Here is a 17,474-nt window from a genome sequence, read left to right on the forward strand (position 1 = left end):
GGAAGGTAAGCCCAGAACCTGCAGAATGGAATAACAACTAGGCCCCATTACTATGTCCGAACTATATTTAAAATGAAGTTTAGCTTTATCCAGTATGTACCCTGTTTCCCCGAAAATCAGACATCCCCTGATAATAAGCCCAATCAGGCTTTTGAGTGCATGCACTAAAATAAGCCTCCCCCTTAAAATAAGCCCTCCCTGAAAATAAACCCTCCCCAAAAATATTTAAACCTGGCCTGGTTATCTACGGGACCGCCTACTACCACCAACAGCCTCCCACCGACCAGTACGCTCCCACAGAGAAGGGCTCCTCCAGGTGCCGTCGGCCAAACAATGTCGGCTGTCGGCCCCTAGGGGGAGAGCCTTCTCTGTGGGGGCACCGACGATCTGGAATGAGCTCCCCCCAGAGATACGGAGGATCCCGGATCTGCGCACCTTCCGCCGCGAGTTGAAGACGCTTTTATTTCATCAAGCGGGCCTCGCCTAAATCTTCTCCCTTTTAAATGTAAATTTTAAATTTTTAATGTATTTTAAAATTATGGGTATTTTAAATTATGGGTATTAATTCAGCCAAATTTATTTAATTCATTTTTATTCGATTTTAAATTTTGTATATTTATGTGTTTTATTTCATGGCTGTACACCGCCCTGAGTCCTTCGGGAGTAGGGCGGTATAGAAATTTAAATAAATAAATAAATAAATAAATAAATAAATAAATAAATAAATAAATAAATAAACAAACAAACAAACAAACAAACAAACAAACCCAGAACTGGAAATCAGGTAAGACAGCAAGAGGAGCCCCATCTTGCTCCATGCGCCCCAAAATAATAAAACCTCCCCAAAAATAAGGCCAAGCGCTTATTTCGGGGTTCAGAAAAAAATATAAGACAGGGTCTTATTTTTGGGGGAAAATAACGGTATCCTTCAAATAAAGGCACAGTGTATTAAAAAATAAAGTCACACTAATGGCAAAAACAGCATATAGATTCCATCCCAGTCCTAATTAGAGAGAAAATGCAAAGTTAACATGCTTGAAATTTGGAAATGCCCTTCTCTTTGCATTGAAATAGTATCACCAATGAGTACTGGGCAAATATCTACGCCATCATGAAGAAGATAGTTTTTCTTAGCTGGTTCTCTTTCTTATCAGCCATGGCAAAACAATGAAAGGAAATCACCATTAATCAGCATTGTGTTTACACAAAAAGCCAAGGCAGTTATAGAGTACCAGCCAAGTGAAACTGACACCAGCCCTTCCGCCTGGTACCCTCCAGATCTTTTACATTACACAGCTTGGCATTCTGAGCCACTTATAGCCAATGGCTACACTGGTTAGAAATTATGGGGTTTACTATCTGGCCCATTAGGGATTTTAATTTTAGTTGCAACACTTCATTGTATGCAAGTTAAGGCTAGCAGCCCATGGGGGACGGAGGCTTAGTTATCTTTTCACAGAGTGAATCACACCTGGCATATCAGACCTACCTAACAGAAGAGCCCCTGTTTATTTATTCTTTTGCAATAAAGGTAGACGGCTCGTATCCTTCATCCAATCGAAGTAGGGAAGGCAATCTAATTCCCTCCAGATGTAGTTAAGTTTTATGCTCATCATTCCTGACACATAGCTGATAAGAATGGAAATCCACAAACTGGTGTATGAAAGAAGAGCAACAAAGACGGTTAGAGGATTGAAGGCTAAAAGATATGAAGAACGGTTGCAGGAATTGGGTTTGTCTAGTCTAGTGAAAAGAAGGACTAAGAGAGACTAGCAGTGTTCCAATGTTGAAGGGGCTGCCACAAAGAAGAGGGGGTCACCCTATTTTCCAAAGCACCAGATGCAGAGCCCTCACCAGAGCCTTCCCCAGACTCCAGGACTGGCCCATGTTCCTCCCCAACCCCCTCACTGTCCAAATCTGCTGCCAGCTCTGATGACCGCTGGCGGGCCACAACAGTTCTCTTTCCTCTTCCCTCTCAAATAACTATGGACGCCACTTCAATATCCCAAAGACACTGCCCATTTTATTATTTTGTTTTACTGCCCTATCAGATTGTTTGTGGTGCCAACATTTCTGAGGTGAGTGACCTCCTTTTGCTTATTGGCTTCCTTCTGCTTAGGCCAAGTACTTACTTTCTTCACACGGACCTAATTCAGAAGATGAATCAGTCTGGTCTCAAATGTTCCATAGTAGCCTTTGCATGAAAGATATGTGCAAGTACACACAAACACACACGGATAGAGAAAGAGTGAGAGAAAGAAAGAAAGGGAGGGAGAGGGAGAGAGAGGGAAGGAAGGAAGGAAGGAAGGAAGGAAGGAAGGAAGGAAGGAAGGAAGGAAGGAAGGAAGGAAGGAAGGAAGATTCAGTTTATAGGTAATAGTAATTTCTGATTAGTTTGGGCTTAGAACATTGCACAAATCCACCCATTTTTAATTATCAACTGGGCCACTGTCATTCATTTAACACACTAAAATTAAAAATCAGCCATAGTATTCAGCACTGTACTATCGTGACTTACAAACCAAAATAATGCAGAACACTTTTACCTTCTAACATTTCTCCAGCTCCTTTAGGATATGTAAAGAGGGCTTTCTGTGGCGTGGCAAGATCTGAGACACTAAATCCAGATCCAGTCATAGAACTTCCACTCACTCCACCAGCTGATGATGACGAAGTAGAGGCTGCCATCTTGCCCCCCTTGAACCTGAATGTAGGAGAAAGAGAAACAAAGCTCAGCTATGTAGATTCCACCACAATACAGCTGTCAATGAACCAAAGAACATTTGCATTTTCAATAGCTTATATTAAAAAAAATTACATTGATTACAGATTCAAATGCGCTTGAAGTAGCAGTCTCCAAGTCAAAAGTTCCTAGCATTTCTGCACTGATAAACACATCTGGAATTTTGAGATAGAAGCTATGCAGAGGTGGGTTTCAGCAGGTTCTGACCAGTTCTGGAGAACTGGTAGCAGAAATTTTGAGAAGTTCAGAGAACCAGTAGTAAAAATTCTGACAGGCCTGCCCCCATCTATTCTCTGCCTCTCAAGTCCCAGCTGATTGGGAGGAAATGGGGATTTTGCAGAATCCTTCCCTCGGAGTGGGGTGGGAATGGAGATTTTACAGTATCCTTCCCCTGCCACACCTACCAAGCCATGCCACACCCACCAAGCCACACCCACAGAACCGGTAATAAATTTTGCAATCCACCACTGAAGCTATGTCTTCTGTCAGAAAATGGTCATTAATGTGAGACTGGCCAATGACAAAAGTCCCACTTAACAAAACGAAAACTAGCAAAGTTCCCTCATATCATCTTAGCCATGTTTTTGGGCTGCAAACTTTTATATCATTTTCATTTTCAATGAATGCCTTTCTGGCACATAGGTACCTCAGAAAAATAATTTTGTAAATAAAGTTTGCAGTTGCATGCTGGCTCCCCATTTAACATTTTAATATTTGACTCCATAATGCCTATGTTGCTATTCAGTTGGCATCTGTTAAAGGAATCAATAAAGGGACTTGAATTTCAAATGGATATGTTAAAAAAATGACAGTTCGCCTAAATGATCAGAGGTTAGACATTATCAATTTTTTAGTAGGTATTATCTTGGATAAAGCATCAAGTAAATCAAATTTCTTAACAGGGGAGAGAGGTAATGTATCACTAAAGAGATTAGTCTTTAAATACCTAAAACTAACTTGTAATCAAATGTTTTAATTTCATTTTTTTTATTTGGAAGAGCGTCAGCATATTTGCATCAGACTCCCCTTTGCCCGTATATCCAATTAAATTATCAAATCTGTTTCTAATACAAAATCATGTAATTTAGATGCTTGCATTATTACTAGACAGGATGAGGAAACATGAAAAGGAAATATGAGACATTAACCCCAATTTGAAGTAAAACTGTTTTAATGCCATGTACTAACGCATCAACCTACACTACAAAATTTAGGGGAAATAATTCCAACACAGGGGTTTAAAAATTAGCAAAGCATTTGGTTGTAGAGATTATATATTTTTTTTCTCCTATCTGGATGAAATCCAGGAATAAAATTATGGAGGCTGATTTGATGACTTTGGCATGGAAAAAGCTTGTTTCTATAGAAACAGAGCATAAATCAAAGTCAACTGGACTTGAAACCTAACTGAGGCTGGACATCTGAACATGTCAGGGAATTGCGCAGCCAACAGTCCAAACAAAGTCAGAGATACTGACACAAAACCTGTAGCTTTATATAAATAAATATATGTAACATTTATATTTACAGCGGACAAGATAGTCAGGAACATAGGAACATGAAGAGGTAAATCCAGAGGTAAAACTCCCCCCTTTATACCCACAGCAACCAATCATAGCGTAGATTACCTCATGCACGAGCCAGCACTCTACAATCAATCAACTACAATTGTGTGTTCTGGCACATTGTACACTTTACTGCTCTAGCTACTAAATTAATAGCCTAACTACAGAATGAGAGACCCAGAAAATATTAGGTCGCTAGGATAGACTTAAAAAAAAACACACAGACGAAAGCTTAGAGTAGAGTAGAGTAGAGTAGAGTAGAGTAGAGTAGAATAACAGAGTTGGAAGGAACCTTAGAGGTCTTCCAGTCTAACCCCCTGCTTAGGCAGGAAACCCTACACAACCCTTCAGACAAATGGTTATCCAATCTCTTTTTAAAAACTTCCAGTGTTGGAGCATTCACAACTTCTGGAGGCAAGTTGTTCCACTGATTAATTGTTCTAACTGTCAGGAGATTTCTCCTTAATTCTAAATTGCTTCTCTCCTTGATTAGTTTCCATCCATTGCTTCTTGTCCTTCCCTCAGGTGTTTTGGAGAATAGGTTGTCTCCCTCATCTTTGTGGAAGCCCCTTTGTGGAAGCACCTGAGATATTGGAACACTGCTATCATGTCACCCCTAGTCCTTCTTTTCATTAAACTAGACATACCCAGTGCCTGAAACCGTTCTTTATATGTTTTAGCCTCCAGTCCCCTAATCATCTTTGTTGTTCTTCTCTGCACTCTTTCTAGAGTCTCCACATTGTTTTTACATCGTGGCGACCAAAACTGGATGCAGTCTTCCAAGTGTGGCCTTATCAAGGCATTATAAAGTGATATTAACATTTGTCGAGAAAACAATATGGAACTGTCCACAAGGTCATCAGGAGTAAAAACAACCTTACAATTTTGACTAGGAATCAAGAAGTATTATATCCCATAAAACCAGAAGGTAGCTTCTGCAAACTAGCGAAGAGCCTGGGTGGGGAAGACAGCTGGATTGCTGAAAACACTTTTTGGTTATAAAATATACACAACGCATGGAAAGGTGAAAGATCATGAGACAATTGCATCAAGTTCCCACTGTTTGTCAATGCAGGAGGTTTCGTAATACAAAACGTTTAAATCAACTAACCAAGGTCATGCTCCTATAAAACCCAATTTTATACAGCTATTGTAGTTTTGCAATTTACTCCAACAGAAATAGATTGGTCCAGGATGTGGCCTAATATCTTTGTAGGGACACATTACAAATGCTATCATTTACTATAATAAATAATATAACAGGGAGGGGGACTCCTCAGGGTGCCGTCGGCCAGGCAATGTTGGCTGGCGACCCCCAGGGGGAGGGCCTTCTCTGTGGCAGCTCCCGCCCTCTGGAACGATTTGCCCCCGGAGATAAGAAGGATATCGGATCTCCGGGTCTTTCGCCGTGCCCTGAAAACTCTTCTTTTCCAACAAGCAGGGCTGGCGTGAACCCCGCCCCCTTTTTTAGTTTTTAATGGTTATTAATTGTTTAGTTTTAATCTGTAAATGGGTTTTAATTCACATTGTTTTAATTCGGGCCAAAGTATATAATTCTTTTAATTAATTTTAAATTTTGTATTGTTATGTATTTTAGTTTTGGCTGTGCACCGCCCTGAGTCCACTAGAAGAAGGGCGGTATATAAATTGAATAAATAAATAAATAAATAAAGCCCTCCCAAATTAGTAAATAAATTAAATCAGCAAATCAAAAGTCCCTTTCACTCTTGCTTCCAGCTAGCAAATCTAGAGTCACCTGCAGGGACATTTGATAGCTTTTATCTGCACTTTATGTTAAATAATCAGGATAAACTTGTTCCTCTAAAATTAGCAAGTTTGGTATGTTGTTTGTAAACTTTGCTTACAAATGGTTGCTAATGGAATGGAATAGAATAGAATATGGAATAGAATAGAATATTCTTTATTGGCCGTGTGATTGGATACACAAGGGATTTGTCTCTGGTGCATAAACTCTCAGCGTACATACAAACATCAAAGTGATAGGTCATAGATAATAAAACATACTGTAGTTACAATCATTAATCATAAGATACAAACAAGAAGTGATAAATCATGAGATACTAATCGGAGAAGATAGCAGGGAAAATGAGAAGATGAGAAAAGATGAGAAATGAGAAAGATGAGAAGATGCAAGGATAATAGCAATACAGCCATACTACATGGGTAAATATCTTTTGGCCTAAAACAGTACTGTGGGAATTAGGTGTTTAGCAGAGTGATGGCATGAGGAAAAACTGCCTTTGTGTCTAGTTGTTTATGGCATGCAATGTCCTCTGGCAGTGTCATGAGGGGAGAAGTTGAAACAGATTATTCAAGGACGTGAGGGGTCTGATTGAATAGTTCTTGTTGTGAGGGGATAGCTTTGTGTTGTTTATTTTATTGATTGTATTCGTATTGGTCAATGACCAAAATAAAATTCTGTTTATCTGTCCTACAGTTTGCGGTGGAGACTCACTTCTGGATCCTTTTACATGATCATGTCAACAAGCCTGCCATGCAAGATAATATAGTTCATTATCCTAGGTACCAGTGCATTTAACATGATCCACACTTGAAAAAGTGATGAGGGAAAACAGCGGTGAAATCCGGCCGGATCTACCTGGCTCACGCGAACTGGTAGGGCTAGTGGCGGGAGGCTCCGCCCACCCATCCTGTTTTTGACCCTCTGCGCATGTGCAGAAGAGGAGCACGCAAGCTCACATTTCCGATCCGATGGTGAAGGTACCGTATTTTTGGAAGTATAAGACGCACTTTTTTCCCTCCTAAGAGGCTGAAAATTTGGGTGCATCTTATACTCCGAATGTAGCTTTTTCAAAGCTTTTTTTCAGCCCTAATGAGGCGCTAGAGAGTGAACTCCGTGCTTTGCCTGCTCCCTCCAACTCTCAGCTGTGAAGCTTTTTTTCAGCCCTAACGAGGAGCTAACAAGTGAAGCAATCTCCGTGCTTCGCCTGCTTTTCTCATTGCTTCTCTCTCCAAAGATCAGTTGTGCTTTAGAAGCTGTTTTTTATCCCCAAGCAGGGAATAAAAACCAGCAAACTAATGTGCTGAAGCTGACCAGACTAAGGACGCTAGCCAGATGAATACCTAGTAGGCAATTTTTTTTTCCTATTTTCCTCCCCAAAAACTAAACTGTGTCTTATACTCCAGTGCGTCTTATACTCCCAAAAATACGGTAAGTGCATTTCACCACTGAGGGAAAAGACAGCACAGTAAATGGACCATGATGTCGATTTAAAAATAAAAACAGGTTTACATTAGCACTGTCAGGTAGAAAGGCACACAGGAAGCGAAGCACCTTTACAAAGGAAGCTATATACCATTGTGCTTTAAAGTTCAGGTTTCTTATAAGACAAGAAGCAAAATGAATTAAAGCTGCATCTGCTCATATGGGATTGGATCAAATAAATCCATATATTGTCCAGTTTTTATGCATGCCTAGAAATCTTTATGGCTGGCAGACGGATGCTGGGATATTTCCAGCTTCCAATTTTTCCTCCCTTTGTTCCGTCTCCTGAGGTGTGCGAATGGTCCATAGCTGCATTTATTTCCGACAGGTGTTTTCACAGAGAAACGCAATACAAAATGTATCCACACGGTGGCATCTTGAACTCAAGAAATCCTCATCTTCAAATCTTGGAGCACATCCTAATTCTGGATCAGTTTCAAAGCTTTTAAACTTTCATCCTACTATTGTTTATATGATTGCTTCTCGTGCTGTTTTATTCTATTTATCCAAGCTCTCAATTGACAACAGCGTGATTGTTATCTTTATTTATTTTTTGTTAGCTCTATTTCAACATGAAGTAATATTTTGGAATGTGCAACACAAATTGTAAGCACAAAAAAAGAAAGAAAGAAAGAAAGAAAGAAAGAAAGAAAGAAAGAAAGAAAGAAAGAAAGAAAGAAAGAAAGAAAGAAAGAAAGAAAGGAAAGGAAAGGAAAGGAAAGGAAAGGAAAGGAAAGAAAGAAAGAAAGAAAGAAAGAAAGAAAGAAAGAAAGAAAGAAAGAAAAGAAAAGTCTCTGGTGATCCCCGCAGCCTGGAACAGCTGATTGGCGCTATTCTGGGAGGCCAATCCAACTGCAAATCAACTGTTCGTGCTAAATCTGGCTGCAATAACATGTTGAAGCTAACTAGGCTGTTTGCTGTTAGGACGCTACCAGATGGACACCAATCGATGCTGGTAGGCAGAGGCAGAATTTTTTTTTCTTGTTTCCTCCCCAAAAACTAATGTGCGTCTTATACTCCAAAGTGTCTTATACTCTGAAAAATACACTACTTATGGGGCTGCCACAAAAAAGACGGGGATTCACTTATTCGCCAAAGCACCAGAAAGCAGGACAAAAAGTGGTGGGTCAAAGCTTATCAAATAGAGCTAAAACTAAGGAGGAATTTTGTGCTAGTGAGAACAATTAATCAATAGAAAAGCTTGACCCCCGGAGTTGTGGGTGTTCCATCGCTGGAGGTTTTCAAGAACAGACAAGACAACCATTTGACTGGGATGGTATTAGGTCTCCTGCCTTGAGCAGAGGGTTGGACTAGAAGACCTCCAAAGGTCCCTTCCAGCCCCTCAATTCTATGAATAATGCGGTCGTAAGGTTATAAGGAACACAGTGGCTCAATGGCTAAGACGCTGAGCTTGTCGATCGAAAGGTTGGCAGTTCAGTGGTTCGACTCCCTAGTACCGCGTAACAGGATGTGCTCCCATTACTTGTCTCACCTTCTGCCAACCTAGCAGTTCAAAAGCACGTAAAAAATGCAAGTAGAAAATAGGAACCAGCTTTGGTGGGAAGGTAACAGTGTTCTGTGCGCTTTTGGCGTTTAGTCATGCTGGCCACATGGCCACAGAGATGTCTTTGGACAGTGCTGGCTCTTCGGCTTTGAAATGGAGATGAGCACCACCCCCTAGACTCGGGAGCGAGTAGCACATATGTGCGAGGGGAACCTTTACCTTTACCTTTAAGGCAAATCCGGCTTCCCCTATTGACTACTTGTTGGAAGCCGGCTGGGAAGCTCACAAATGGCAATCACATGACTCAGGATGTGGCAACCATCATAAAGCACCTTTTCAGAGGCTGTGATAACTATAAACGGTTGGTAAACAACTAGTCACAAGTTGAGAACTACCTGCATCCCTTGTGAAAATGAATAGTTGTCCTTCATCCCTTCAACTGGTGCCCTTGCAGAACTACAAAATTACTGTCATTCTTCTCAAGTAAAAAGGTGGCAAAAGGACTGTTCAAGTATTACAAATCCCTGGGCCCCATCATAATTCTATTAAAAGGCAAACAAAGTCTTTGTCACATCATTTCAAAGTTAGAATTAATAAAACCTTTAGGCTATTTACCGAATATGATTGCATTGCTCTCACAACTGAAATAGAATTTTCGGTTGTTAATAAAGGCGTAAAGGTAAAGGTTCCCCTTGCAAATCATATATGCTAGTCGTTCCCGACTCTAGGGGGCAGTGCTCATCTCTGTTTCAAAGCCGAAGAGCCAGCGCTGTCCGAAGACGTCTCCGCGGTCATGTAGCCGGCATGACTAAATGCCAAAGGCGCACGGAACACTGTTACCTTCCCACCAAAAGTGGTCCCTATTTTTTCTACTTGCATTTTTTACATGCTTCCGAACTGCTAGGTTGGCAGAAGATGGAACAAGTAACGGGAGCTCATCCCGTTACGCAGCGCTAGAGATTTGAACTGATGAACTGCCAACCTTTCTATCGACAAGCTCAGCATGTTAGCCACTGATATATATAGTATATAGGCATACCATGCAGCTATTGCCTTCTGTTAATTTGCTGAAAATCTATTACAGTCATTACTAAATCCATGTTCAACAGTATTTTCTTTTTTCATTATAAAATCCCACACTGTTTTTTTCACAGGTGCACTACCTAATCAATGGCCCAACATGGCATCCCGCTGTTCATTAAGAGGAAATGCACCTTTTCCTCACTACACGGACCACCAAGACTTAAGATTTAAAGCACTAGACTACATCAAGCCTTTGGAGTGGTGTGATGGCCTAGAGGTGGAGCTCTCGCCTCACAATCAGGAGGCTGTGAGTTCGATCCTAGGTAGAGGCAGATATTTCTCTCTCTGGGCACAATGAGAATATATCTGCTGAACAAAACTCTGCATTGGTGACAGGAAGGGCATCTGGCCAGTAAACACTCAACTCCATTCAGTTGCCCAGACTCTACCCCGCAAGGGATTATGGGGTCTTTAAAAGAAGATGACTGCATCATCTTCGCGGACCCCTTATGATTGAGAACCACTGTTCTAAAAGCTTGTTAGGGAGAGAAAATTAAGAAAACAATTAAATTAAGAAAACGATTTTTGAACTTGTATTAATTGCTCTAGCAAAAGCCAGAAAAATTATTCACATGAAAGTATACAGAATCCATTGGATTTTTTTAATAAAAAGGACAAAAATAAGAAACTAAGACGAAAATTTTAGTGTCTCTATTATAACAGGAGACCTGCCATCAATAAAACTGATCTACTGATTCTAAAATACACACACACACACACACACACACACACACACACACACAAAGAGGAACAGATCCAGCTGCTTCCCAAGCGCAAAGAACATCCATCTTTTGAGATTATTAGCATGCAAATACACTTTCTCTACAACTTGAACAGTTGGGGATCCAAACTTTTGTATCAAATCTGTTTATGAACACAACCTGAAAACTGGAATGTGCTTACATTGTTAAATTGGCAACGCTAGTTTGGTCTGGTTGGTTAAGGCAGCAGGCTAGAAACCAGGAGACTGGGAATTCTAGTCCTGCCTTAGGCATGAAAGCCAGCCTTAGGCCAGTCACCTTCTCTCAGCCCAACCTACCTGTTGGGTCTGAAATGCATGAATATATAAGTACTGAAATAAAAATGAGCGATACACACATAATTATTTATAATTATTAGTTAAATCAAGCATTTTCTGCTCAGGATTCAGCTTCTCTAATGTTGATAGACAGCGACTGGTTCCTGTCCCAAGCTGCTATATATGATATGATATACAGTACAGTACCATGAGAAATAAAGCAGAAAACATTAATACGAACTTTTTCCAAGTAACAGAAAGAAGCAGAACCAACTTCAAAAGAGTCAACAGAGGAAGTGCTGTGGGTTATTTTGTACATTTCTTGCTATGTTTATCAAAACACCAGCTACAGTACTTCATTACACTACCTCTTCAATCTCTGTGCAAAATGCTTCATGGCCTCGGCAGGGATTTCTGACTGAAGAACATGCCTCCAATTAATAGATGCCACCACCAAGGTGTGTGTGTGTGTGTGTGTGTGTGTGTGTGTCTTTCCAGCATTACTGAACAAGCCAGGCCCATGTGCATATTGACATCTTTGTGGGGTCACAATAGCAAAAGGATCAACTGTATGCTGACTAGTTATACGGTAGGCAGTGAGATCAGTGGTGGGATTCAAATTTTTTTACTACCGGTTCTGTGGGTGTGGCTTGGTGGGCAGGGCATGGCATGGCTTGGTGGGCCTGGCACGGGAAGGATACTGCAAAATCTCCATTCCCACCCCACTCTGGGGGAAGGTTACTGCAAAATCCCCATTTCTTCCCAATCAGCTGGGACTTGGGAGGCAAAGAATAGATGAGGGCGGGGCCAGTCAGAATTTTTACTACCGGTTCTCCAAACTACTCAAAATTTCCACTAACGGTTCTCCACAACCTGCTGAAACCCACCTCTGAGTGAGATCCAGTACTGTGCCCATGTACTTCACTATCTCATTATAAATATTTTCACCCAACAGATTTAGATTTTTAAAAAAAGTAATTCCGGTGGTTTGGGATTAGGCCTTGCAGAATCGTTTGTAATTTTGTCAGAACGTAGTTAAAAGGTATAATTACTGCACTCTGCTGCTTTAAGAGCAAATGTTCTCACCCATGCTCATTGTTTTTGCCTAATTTGAGACTATGGGTTTAGAACAATTGGGATAGATCCTCATTACAGATCCTGTAATGAAATGACTAGCAAAGGCATCAAAGGCTAAGAAACCATGAACATTTGGCACAGTTGCCAGCAAAAGGATGTTTTCTTTCTTCCAGCTTCAGTGTCTTCTCCAAATCCTTCAGAATTTAGTCATTGCCTCCAGAGGTTGTGGGTGCTTCTTCACTGGAGGTTTTTAAGAAGAGATTGGACAGCCATTTGTCCATAATAGTATAGGTCTCCTGCTTGAGCAGAGGAGAAGACCTCCAAGGTCCCTTCCAACTCCATTGTTCCTCTTCAAATGATTGGAGGAGAGGCATTTCCAGGCTACAGTGAATACATCTCACTTAGTAGCAGGAAGGTGTTCAAAGAACAATACTTAGTGTGACCAGTTTTCCATAATAATATAATTCTGGGAAACTGATCACACTAATTATTGTACTTTGAAGATCTTCCTGCTACTAAGTAAGATGTGTATTCTCATTCTCTCTCTCTCTCAATATGTAGATATATCTATATCTACCTACCTATCTGTATATGTATATGTCTGTCTGTCTGTCTGTCTCTCCCCTCCCATGTTGATTTGTGTAAATTTACCTGTTTATTCACATTTAACTGTAACTTGTTTTTCTCCTAGGCAAACTTACTGAAACAAACCAAAATCTACCACAGTCTGTTTTTGCGTCTAGCCATTCTCCTCAAAAATCATAAAAGGTGAAAGAATTGCTCTTCTTGACTATTCGCTTAACAAGTATTTCCTTTAGAATGATTTCTTTAAATAAATACATTTGTTTTTTAAGAAGAAATGGTAGAATTCAGCATAGTATGATTCTAGCTGACTCCCACAAAAAGCAGCGTTTACAGAGATGTCAATTCCATTTGTCTTCTCTCATCTGTCCAAATATTATTCACAACGAGAAATTTTGTTTTACAGGCAGTACATAGTAAATTCTGTAAGAAAGCCAATATTGTTAAAATAAATGGCCCTATTTACCAAACGGCTGAAAGTCTGTACCTGCTGGATTTTTCCCCTGTTCCATTCTATTATGTTGTCTGCACAATATTTCTTTGTATGTCAGCTCATCATCTGCTTCACTGGTTTTGTAATTGCAAACTGTAAAGACTGTTCCACCTTTTTCTTCCCAACCAAGGATCTTGTCTAGCAGGGTCCATGAGAATGTATTCATCTCACTGAGGTATCCACCATTTCTCTGAGTAAGCAATACAGCTGTCTTGGAGAGAATACATAAATTTCTAAAACCAAGTTGCTTTTGCTGTCTATGGGAAGCGAACTGATCTGCAGGCTCATGAAATACGTTAGTTTTCAACCAGCTTTTCTTTCAGGTTTTTCATTTGGATGCCACCGTCTGTCATACAAACAGTTTCATTCTATAACTTCTGTTGTGTTGCTGAACAGAGAAAATTGGCTATGCAGGAAACGGAGCCAGATTTCACCCAAGAGGTGATTCAAATACCGGTACATAAAAATCACCTTTGCAAATTTCTTCATTAAATTTGCAGTCCTGGTGTTTTTTCACCATCAGCACAAATTTGAGGCTTTTTGTCTGAATACAATTATCAACATTGGAGGCAAAACTGACAGTTTTAAAGAGAAGAATCTATCTAGTTTGATCTCTACTTGGAAACCACTTCTGGGCTTTGTATTCCAAACTGAAAAAAATGAAACTCTTGATTTTAGGTTTCGAAAACTGGAATGATTCTGTTGTGACAGAAATGGTTTGGAAGATTTAGAAATGTAATGAAAAGACTGAAGTTATAACTTTTTTTGTATTCTATAGCACCGAAAATGTCAGAAGTCACACTCTGTTTTCTTCTTCCTTTCTTTCTGAAGCTGTCTTAACTTTCATATCTTCTGTTTCTGATTGTATTTTATGTTATACAAGAAGCAGAGGTGGGAATCAGCCGGTTCGGACCGGTTCAGGTGAACCGGATGTTAATTTTAATCTGGTTCACTGAACCAGTAGTTGCAAGGACTGGCTGACCCTACCCCTCCCAGGAATCTCCACACTTTGGATAGTAGTAGCCAGGTAAGTGCAGGCCCCGCACAGAGGCTCTGGGAGGGCAAAAAACAGGCCTACTGGAAGTACCGGAAGTCTGGAAATAGGCCTGTTTCTGGCCTCCGGACCCCAGGGGAGGCCGTTTTTGCCCTCCTGGAGGCTCAAGAAAAGCCTCCGGAGCCTGGGGAGGGTGAAAAACGGGCCTACCGGAAGTACTGAAAGTCTGGAAATGGGCCCGTTTCTGGTCTCCGGAGCCTGGGGAGGACATTTTCGCCCTCCCAGAGACTTGAGAAAAGCCTCCGGAACCTGGGGAGGGCGAAAACGCCCCCCCCCGCCGTGATGCAGGAAGCTGACTAGGCCACACCCCATGGCCACACCCACAAAGCAATCAGGCAAAGAACCGGTTGCTAAAATTTTTCAATCCCACCCGTTAGAGATAGCCCCCGATTTACAACCACAATTGAGCCCAACATTTCTGTTGTTAAGTGAAACATTTGTTAAGTGAGTTTTGCCCCACTTTATGACTTTTCTTGCCACAATTAAGTGAATCACTGAAGTCATGAAGTTAGTAACAAAGTTAAGAGAATCTAGATTCCCCATTGATTTCGCTTTGTCAGAAGGTAACAGGTGATCACGTGACCCCAGGACCTTATAAATCAATTCCCAAGCATCTGAATTTTGATCATGTGACCATGAGGATGCTACAAGGGTCATAAGTATGAAAAACAGTCATAAATCACTTTTTTTCAATCCCATTGTAACTTCGAATAGTCACTAAATGAACTGTTGTAAGTCGAGGACTACCTGTAATTAAATTTAATCAAGTATTTAAAAACCATCAACATTTGACTTGCCACTGTAAATAATATGTTTGGTAGGTCTCCATTGAATGAATGGACCTAGGAAGATCTTACTTTTTGCTTAACAAACTGCACTGCAGAGTGTTTTGGTTATGGAGTACCAATGAAAACACACATTTGAGAAGTACAAATTTAAGGGGGGGAAAAGTTGTACCAATATTCTGAATTCAGTGTATTCTTGACTACAGTTTAAACATTTAAACCATTTTGCCCAGATAGGTATCTATCAAGAAAGTTCAATTTCCTGATGCAGGTTCTAAGATATTACAGTGCCTGAAAAGATGCATGGGTTGTGAACACGGAAATGATTGCTACTCAGGACATTTGGCATTCACACAAGGCTAGACTTCTGCAATTTCTGTTGTTGCCACTTGATGGCTAGGTCAGGTTTGTGGGAATTGGAATATGTTTCTGGTTAGTTAGGGGATGTGCCTGGTTCCTAAACTACTGGTAACTTTAGTAGACTAGAACTAGAATGTCTAATCATCCTTAGAGTAACAGAGCTTTATCATCCGACTACTTTATTTTGGTATTCAACATCACTGTGGGAACTCAGTATTGGATCAGGTGGATCTTTGATCCAATCAAGCAAACCTCTTATTTATTAGGAAGATGTAACACTCGGGAGTCAAAGCAAAAAAAAAAAAACAGTGTTCTGGAGTAAGCCTGTAAGTGCATGTCTCACCTGTCAGTGCCAAGAAAAAATACATGCATGAGTTAAAAAAGGCATCAACAGGATACAATATGCTGGGGAAGGGAAGGACACCATTGGCACTTATCTTAAAATGCATGTTTTCTTGGTTCTGCATAACCACCAGACTGTGGATCATCTTTGCTTTGGTTCAAAAGTCATGCTTATTCCAATATATTCTAAGTTTTTCTAGGTCAACCATGATACTTGACTTCCAGTATAAGAATATGCAACATGTTGGTTCCAAATATTGAATTTCTTCTTCCATCAGTCCTAACAAGCGTAGCCAATGATGATAGAATTTGAAATTCAACATTTGGTCAATAAATTACCACCAATTCTAATGTTAACAGCAGCTCTTGTATTTTCATCCAACTTTATTAAAACGAGTGTCAACACAATGTGGTGGCTAATATATTCAGTCGGCACTGGGGAGACCCTGGTTCAAATCCACCCTCTGTTATTATAGGTAAACTTGGGCCTATCATTATCTCCGAGCCACCTTTTGGCAGGGTTTACATGTGAAGGGGTACAGGTCTTCTCTTATACTTAAATAGAAGTGGATGTAAAAGTGCATTCAGACACTGTTAAAAAAAAATACTACCGTATATGAAATTACTTTCCCAAATTGCATACACATAGGTTAATCTGCATCCCGTTCATAATTTAGTCAACATAATTTCTCCCGCTACTTTCAACGAAGTATTTTCCAAAACAGGGGCACAAGGCAGCAACCAAGGAGCCCACCAAAACTTTTCAACCAAGGAAGCAAAAAGATCTGAAAGGTAGGAAAACATGCAAACAGCAGGGAAAAATTAGGAAGATTAAAAAAAATCCCTCCAATCTAACCTGTTGGGGGCAATATATGCTGACTCTGTAAACCACTTAGAGAGGGCTGCAAAGCCCTGTGAAGCGGTATATAAGTCTAAGTACTATTGCTTGGGAAGGAAGGTAGGTAGGTAGGTTGGTGCACTGGTTAAAGTACATATTACAGGCTAATTCTGCTGACTGCCAGCAGTTCAATCCGGACCGGCTCAAGGTTGACTCAGCCTTCCATCCTTCCGAGGAGGGTAAAATGAGGACCCAGATTGTTGGGGGCAAGAGGCTGACTCTATAAACCGCTTAGAGAGGGCTGCAAAGCCCTGTGAAGCAGTATATAAGTAAGTACTATTGCTTGGGAAGGAAGGAAAGAAGGAAGGAAGGGAGGAAGGAAGGTGCATGCACTGGTTAAAGTACAGTATTATAGGCTAATTCTGTTGACTGCCAGCAGTTCAATCCCAACCAGAGGTGGGTAAAATGAGGACCCAGATTGTTGTGAGCAAGAGGCTGACTCTGTAAACCGCTTCGAGAAAGCTGTAAAGCACTGGTATATAAGTCTTAAGTGCTACTGCTATTATGTTAGGAAAAGCCAAAAAAAAAAAAAAAGTGTTTGCAAACCTAGTAAAATAATGCTACTGGTCATTTGCACTTTTGCAAGGGTAGTGGAGGAGAGGCAAACCCCAACCCTCCCACCTGCATCACACCAGCCAACAACACACATTTGTCTGAAATGGTATAAAGGGTTTCTTGCCTAAGCAGGGGGTTGGACTAGAACAGGGGTGGGCAAATATGGCC

The 17,474-nt window shown here is 40.6% G+C and overlaps 1 protein-coding gene across 1 annotated transcript in view; it reads right to left on the reverse strand.

Annotated features, from left to right (window-relative positions):
* ANAPC16 (anaphase promoting complex subunit 16) overlaps positions 1-17,474 on the reverse strand; it is a 31,939-nt gene that overhangs the window by 13,845 nt on the left and 620 nt on the right. The window contains exon 2 of the mRNA XM_034425998.3: positions 2,547-2,704. Within this exon, the coding sequence (XP_034281889.1) occupies positions 2,547-2,688 (142 nt within the window). The 5' untranslated portion in view covers positions 2,689-2,704. The remainder of the gene's footprint in view (positions 1-2,546; positions 2,705-17,474) is intronic.

This window comes from Pantherophis guttatus, chromosome 6 (assembly GCF_059756535.1).
Source record: "Pantherophis guttatus breed Tessera chromosome 6, ASM5975653v1, whole genome shotgun sequence".
Lineage (NCBI taxonomy): Eukaryota > Metazoa > Chordata > Lepidosauria > Squamata > Colubridae > Pantherophis > Pantherophis guttatus.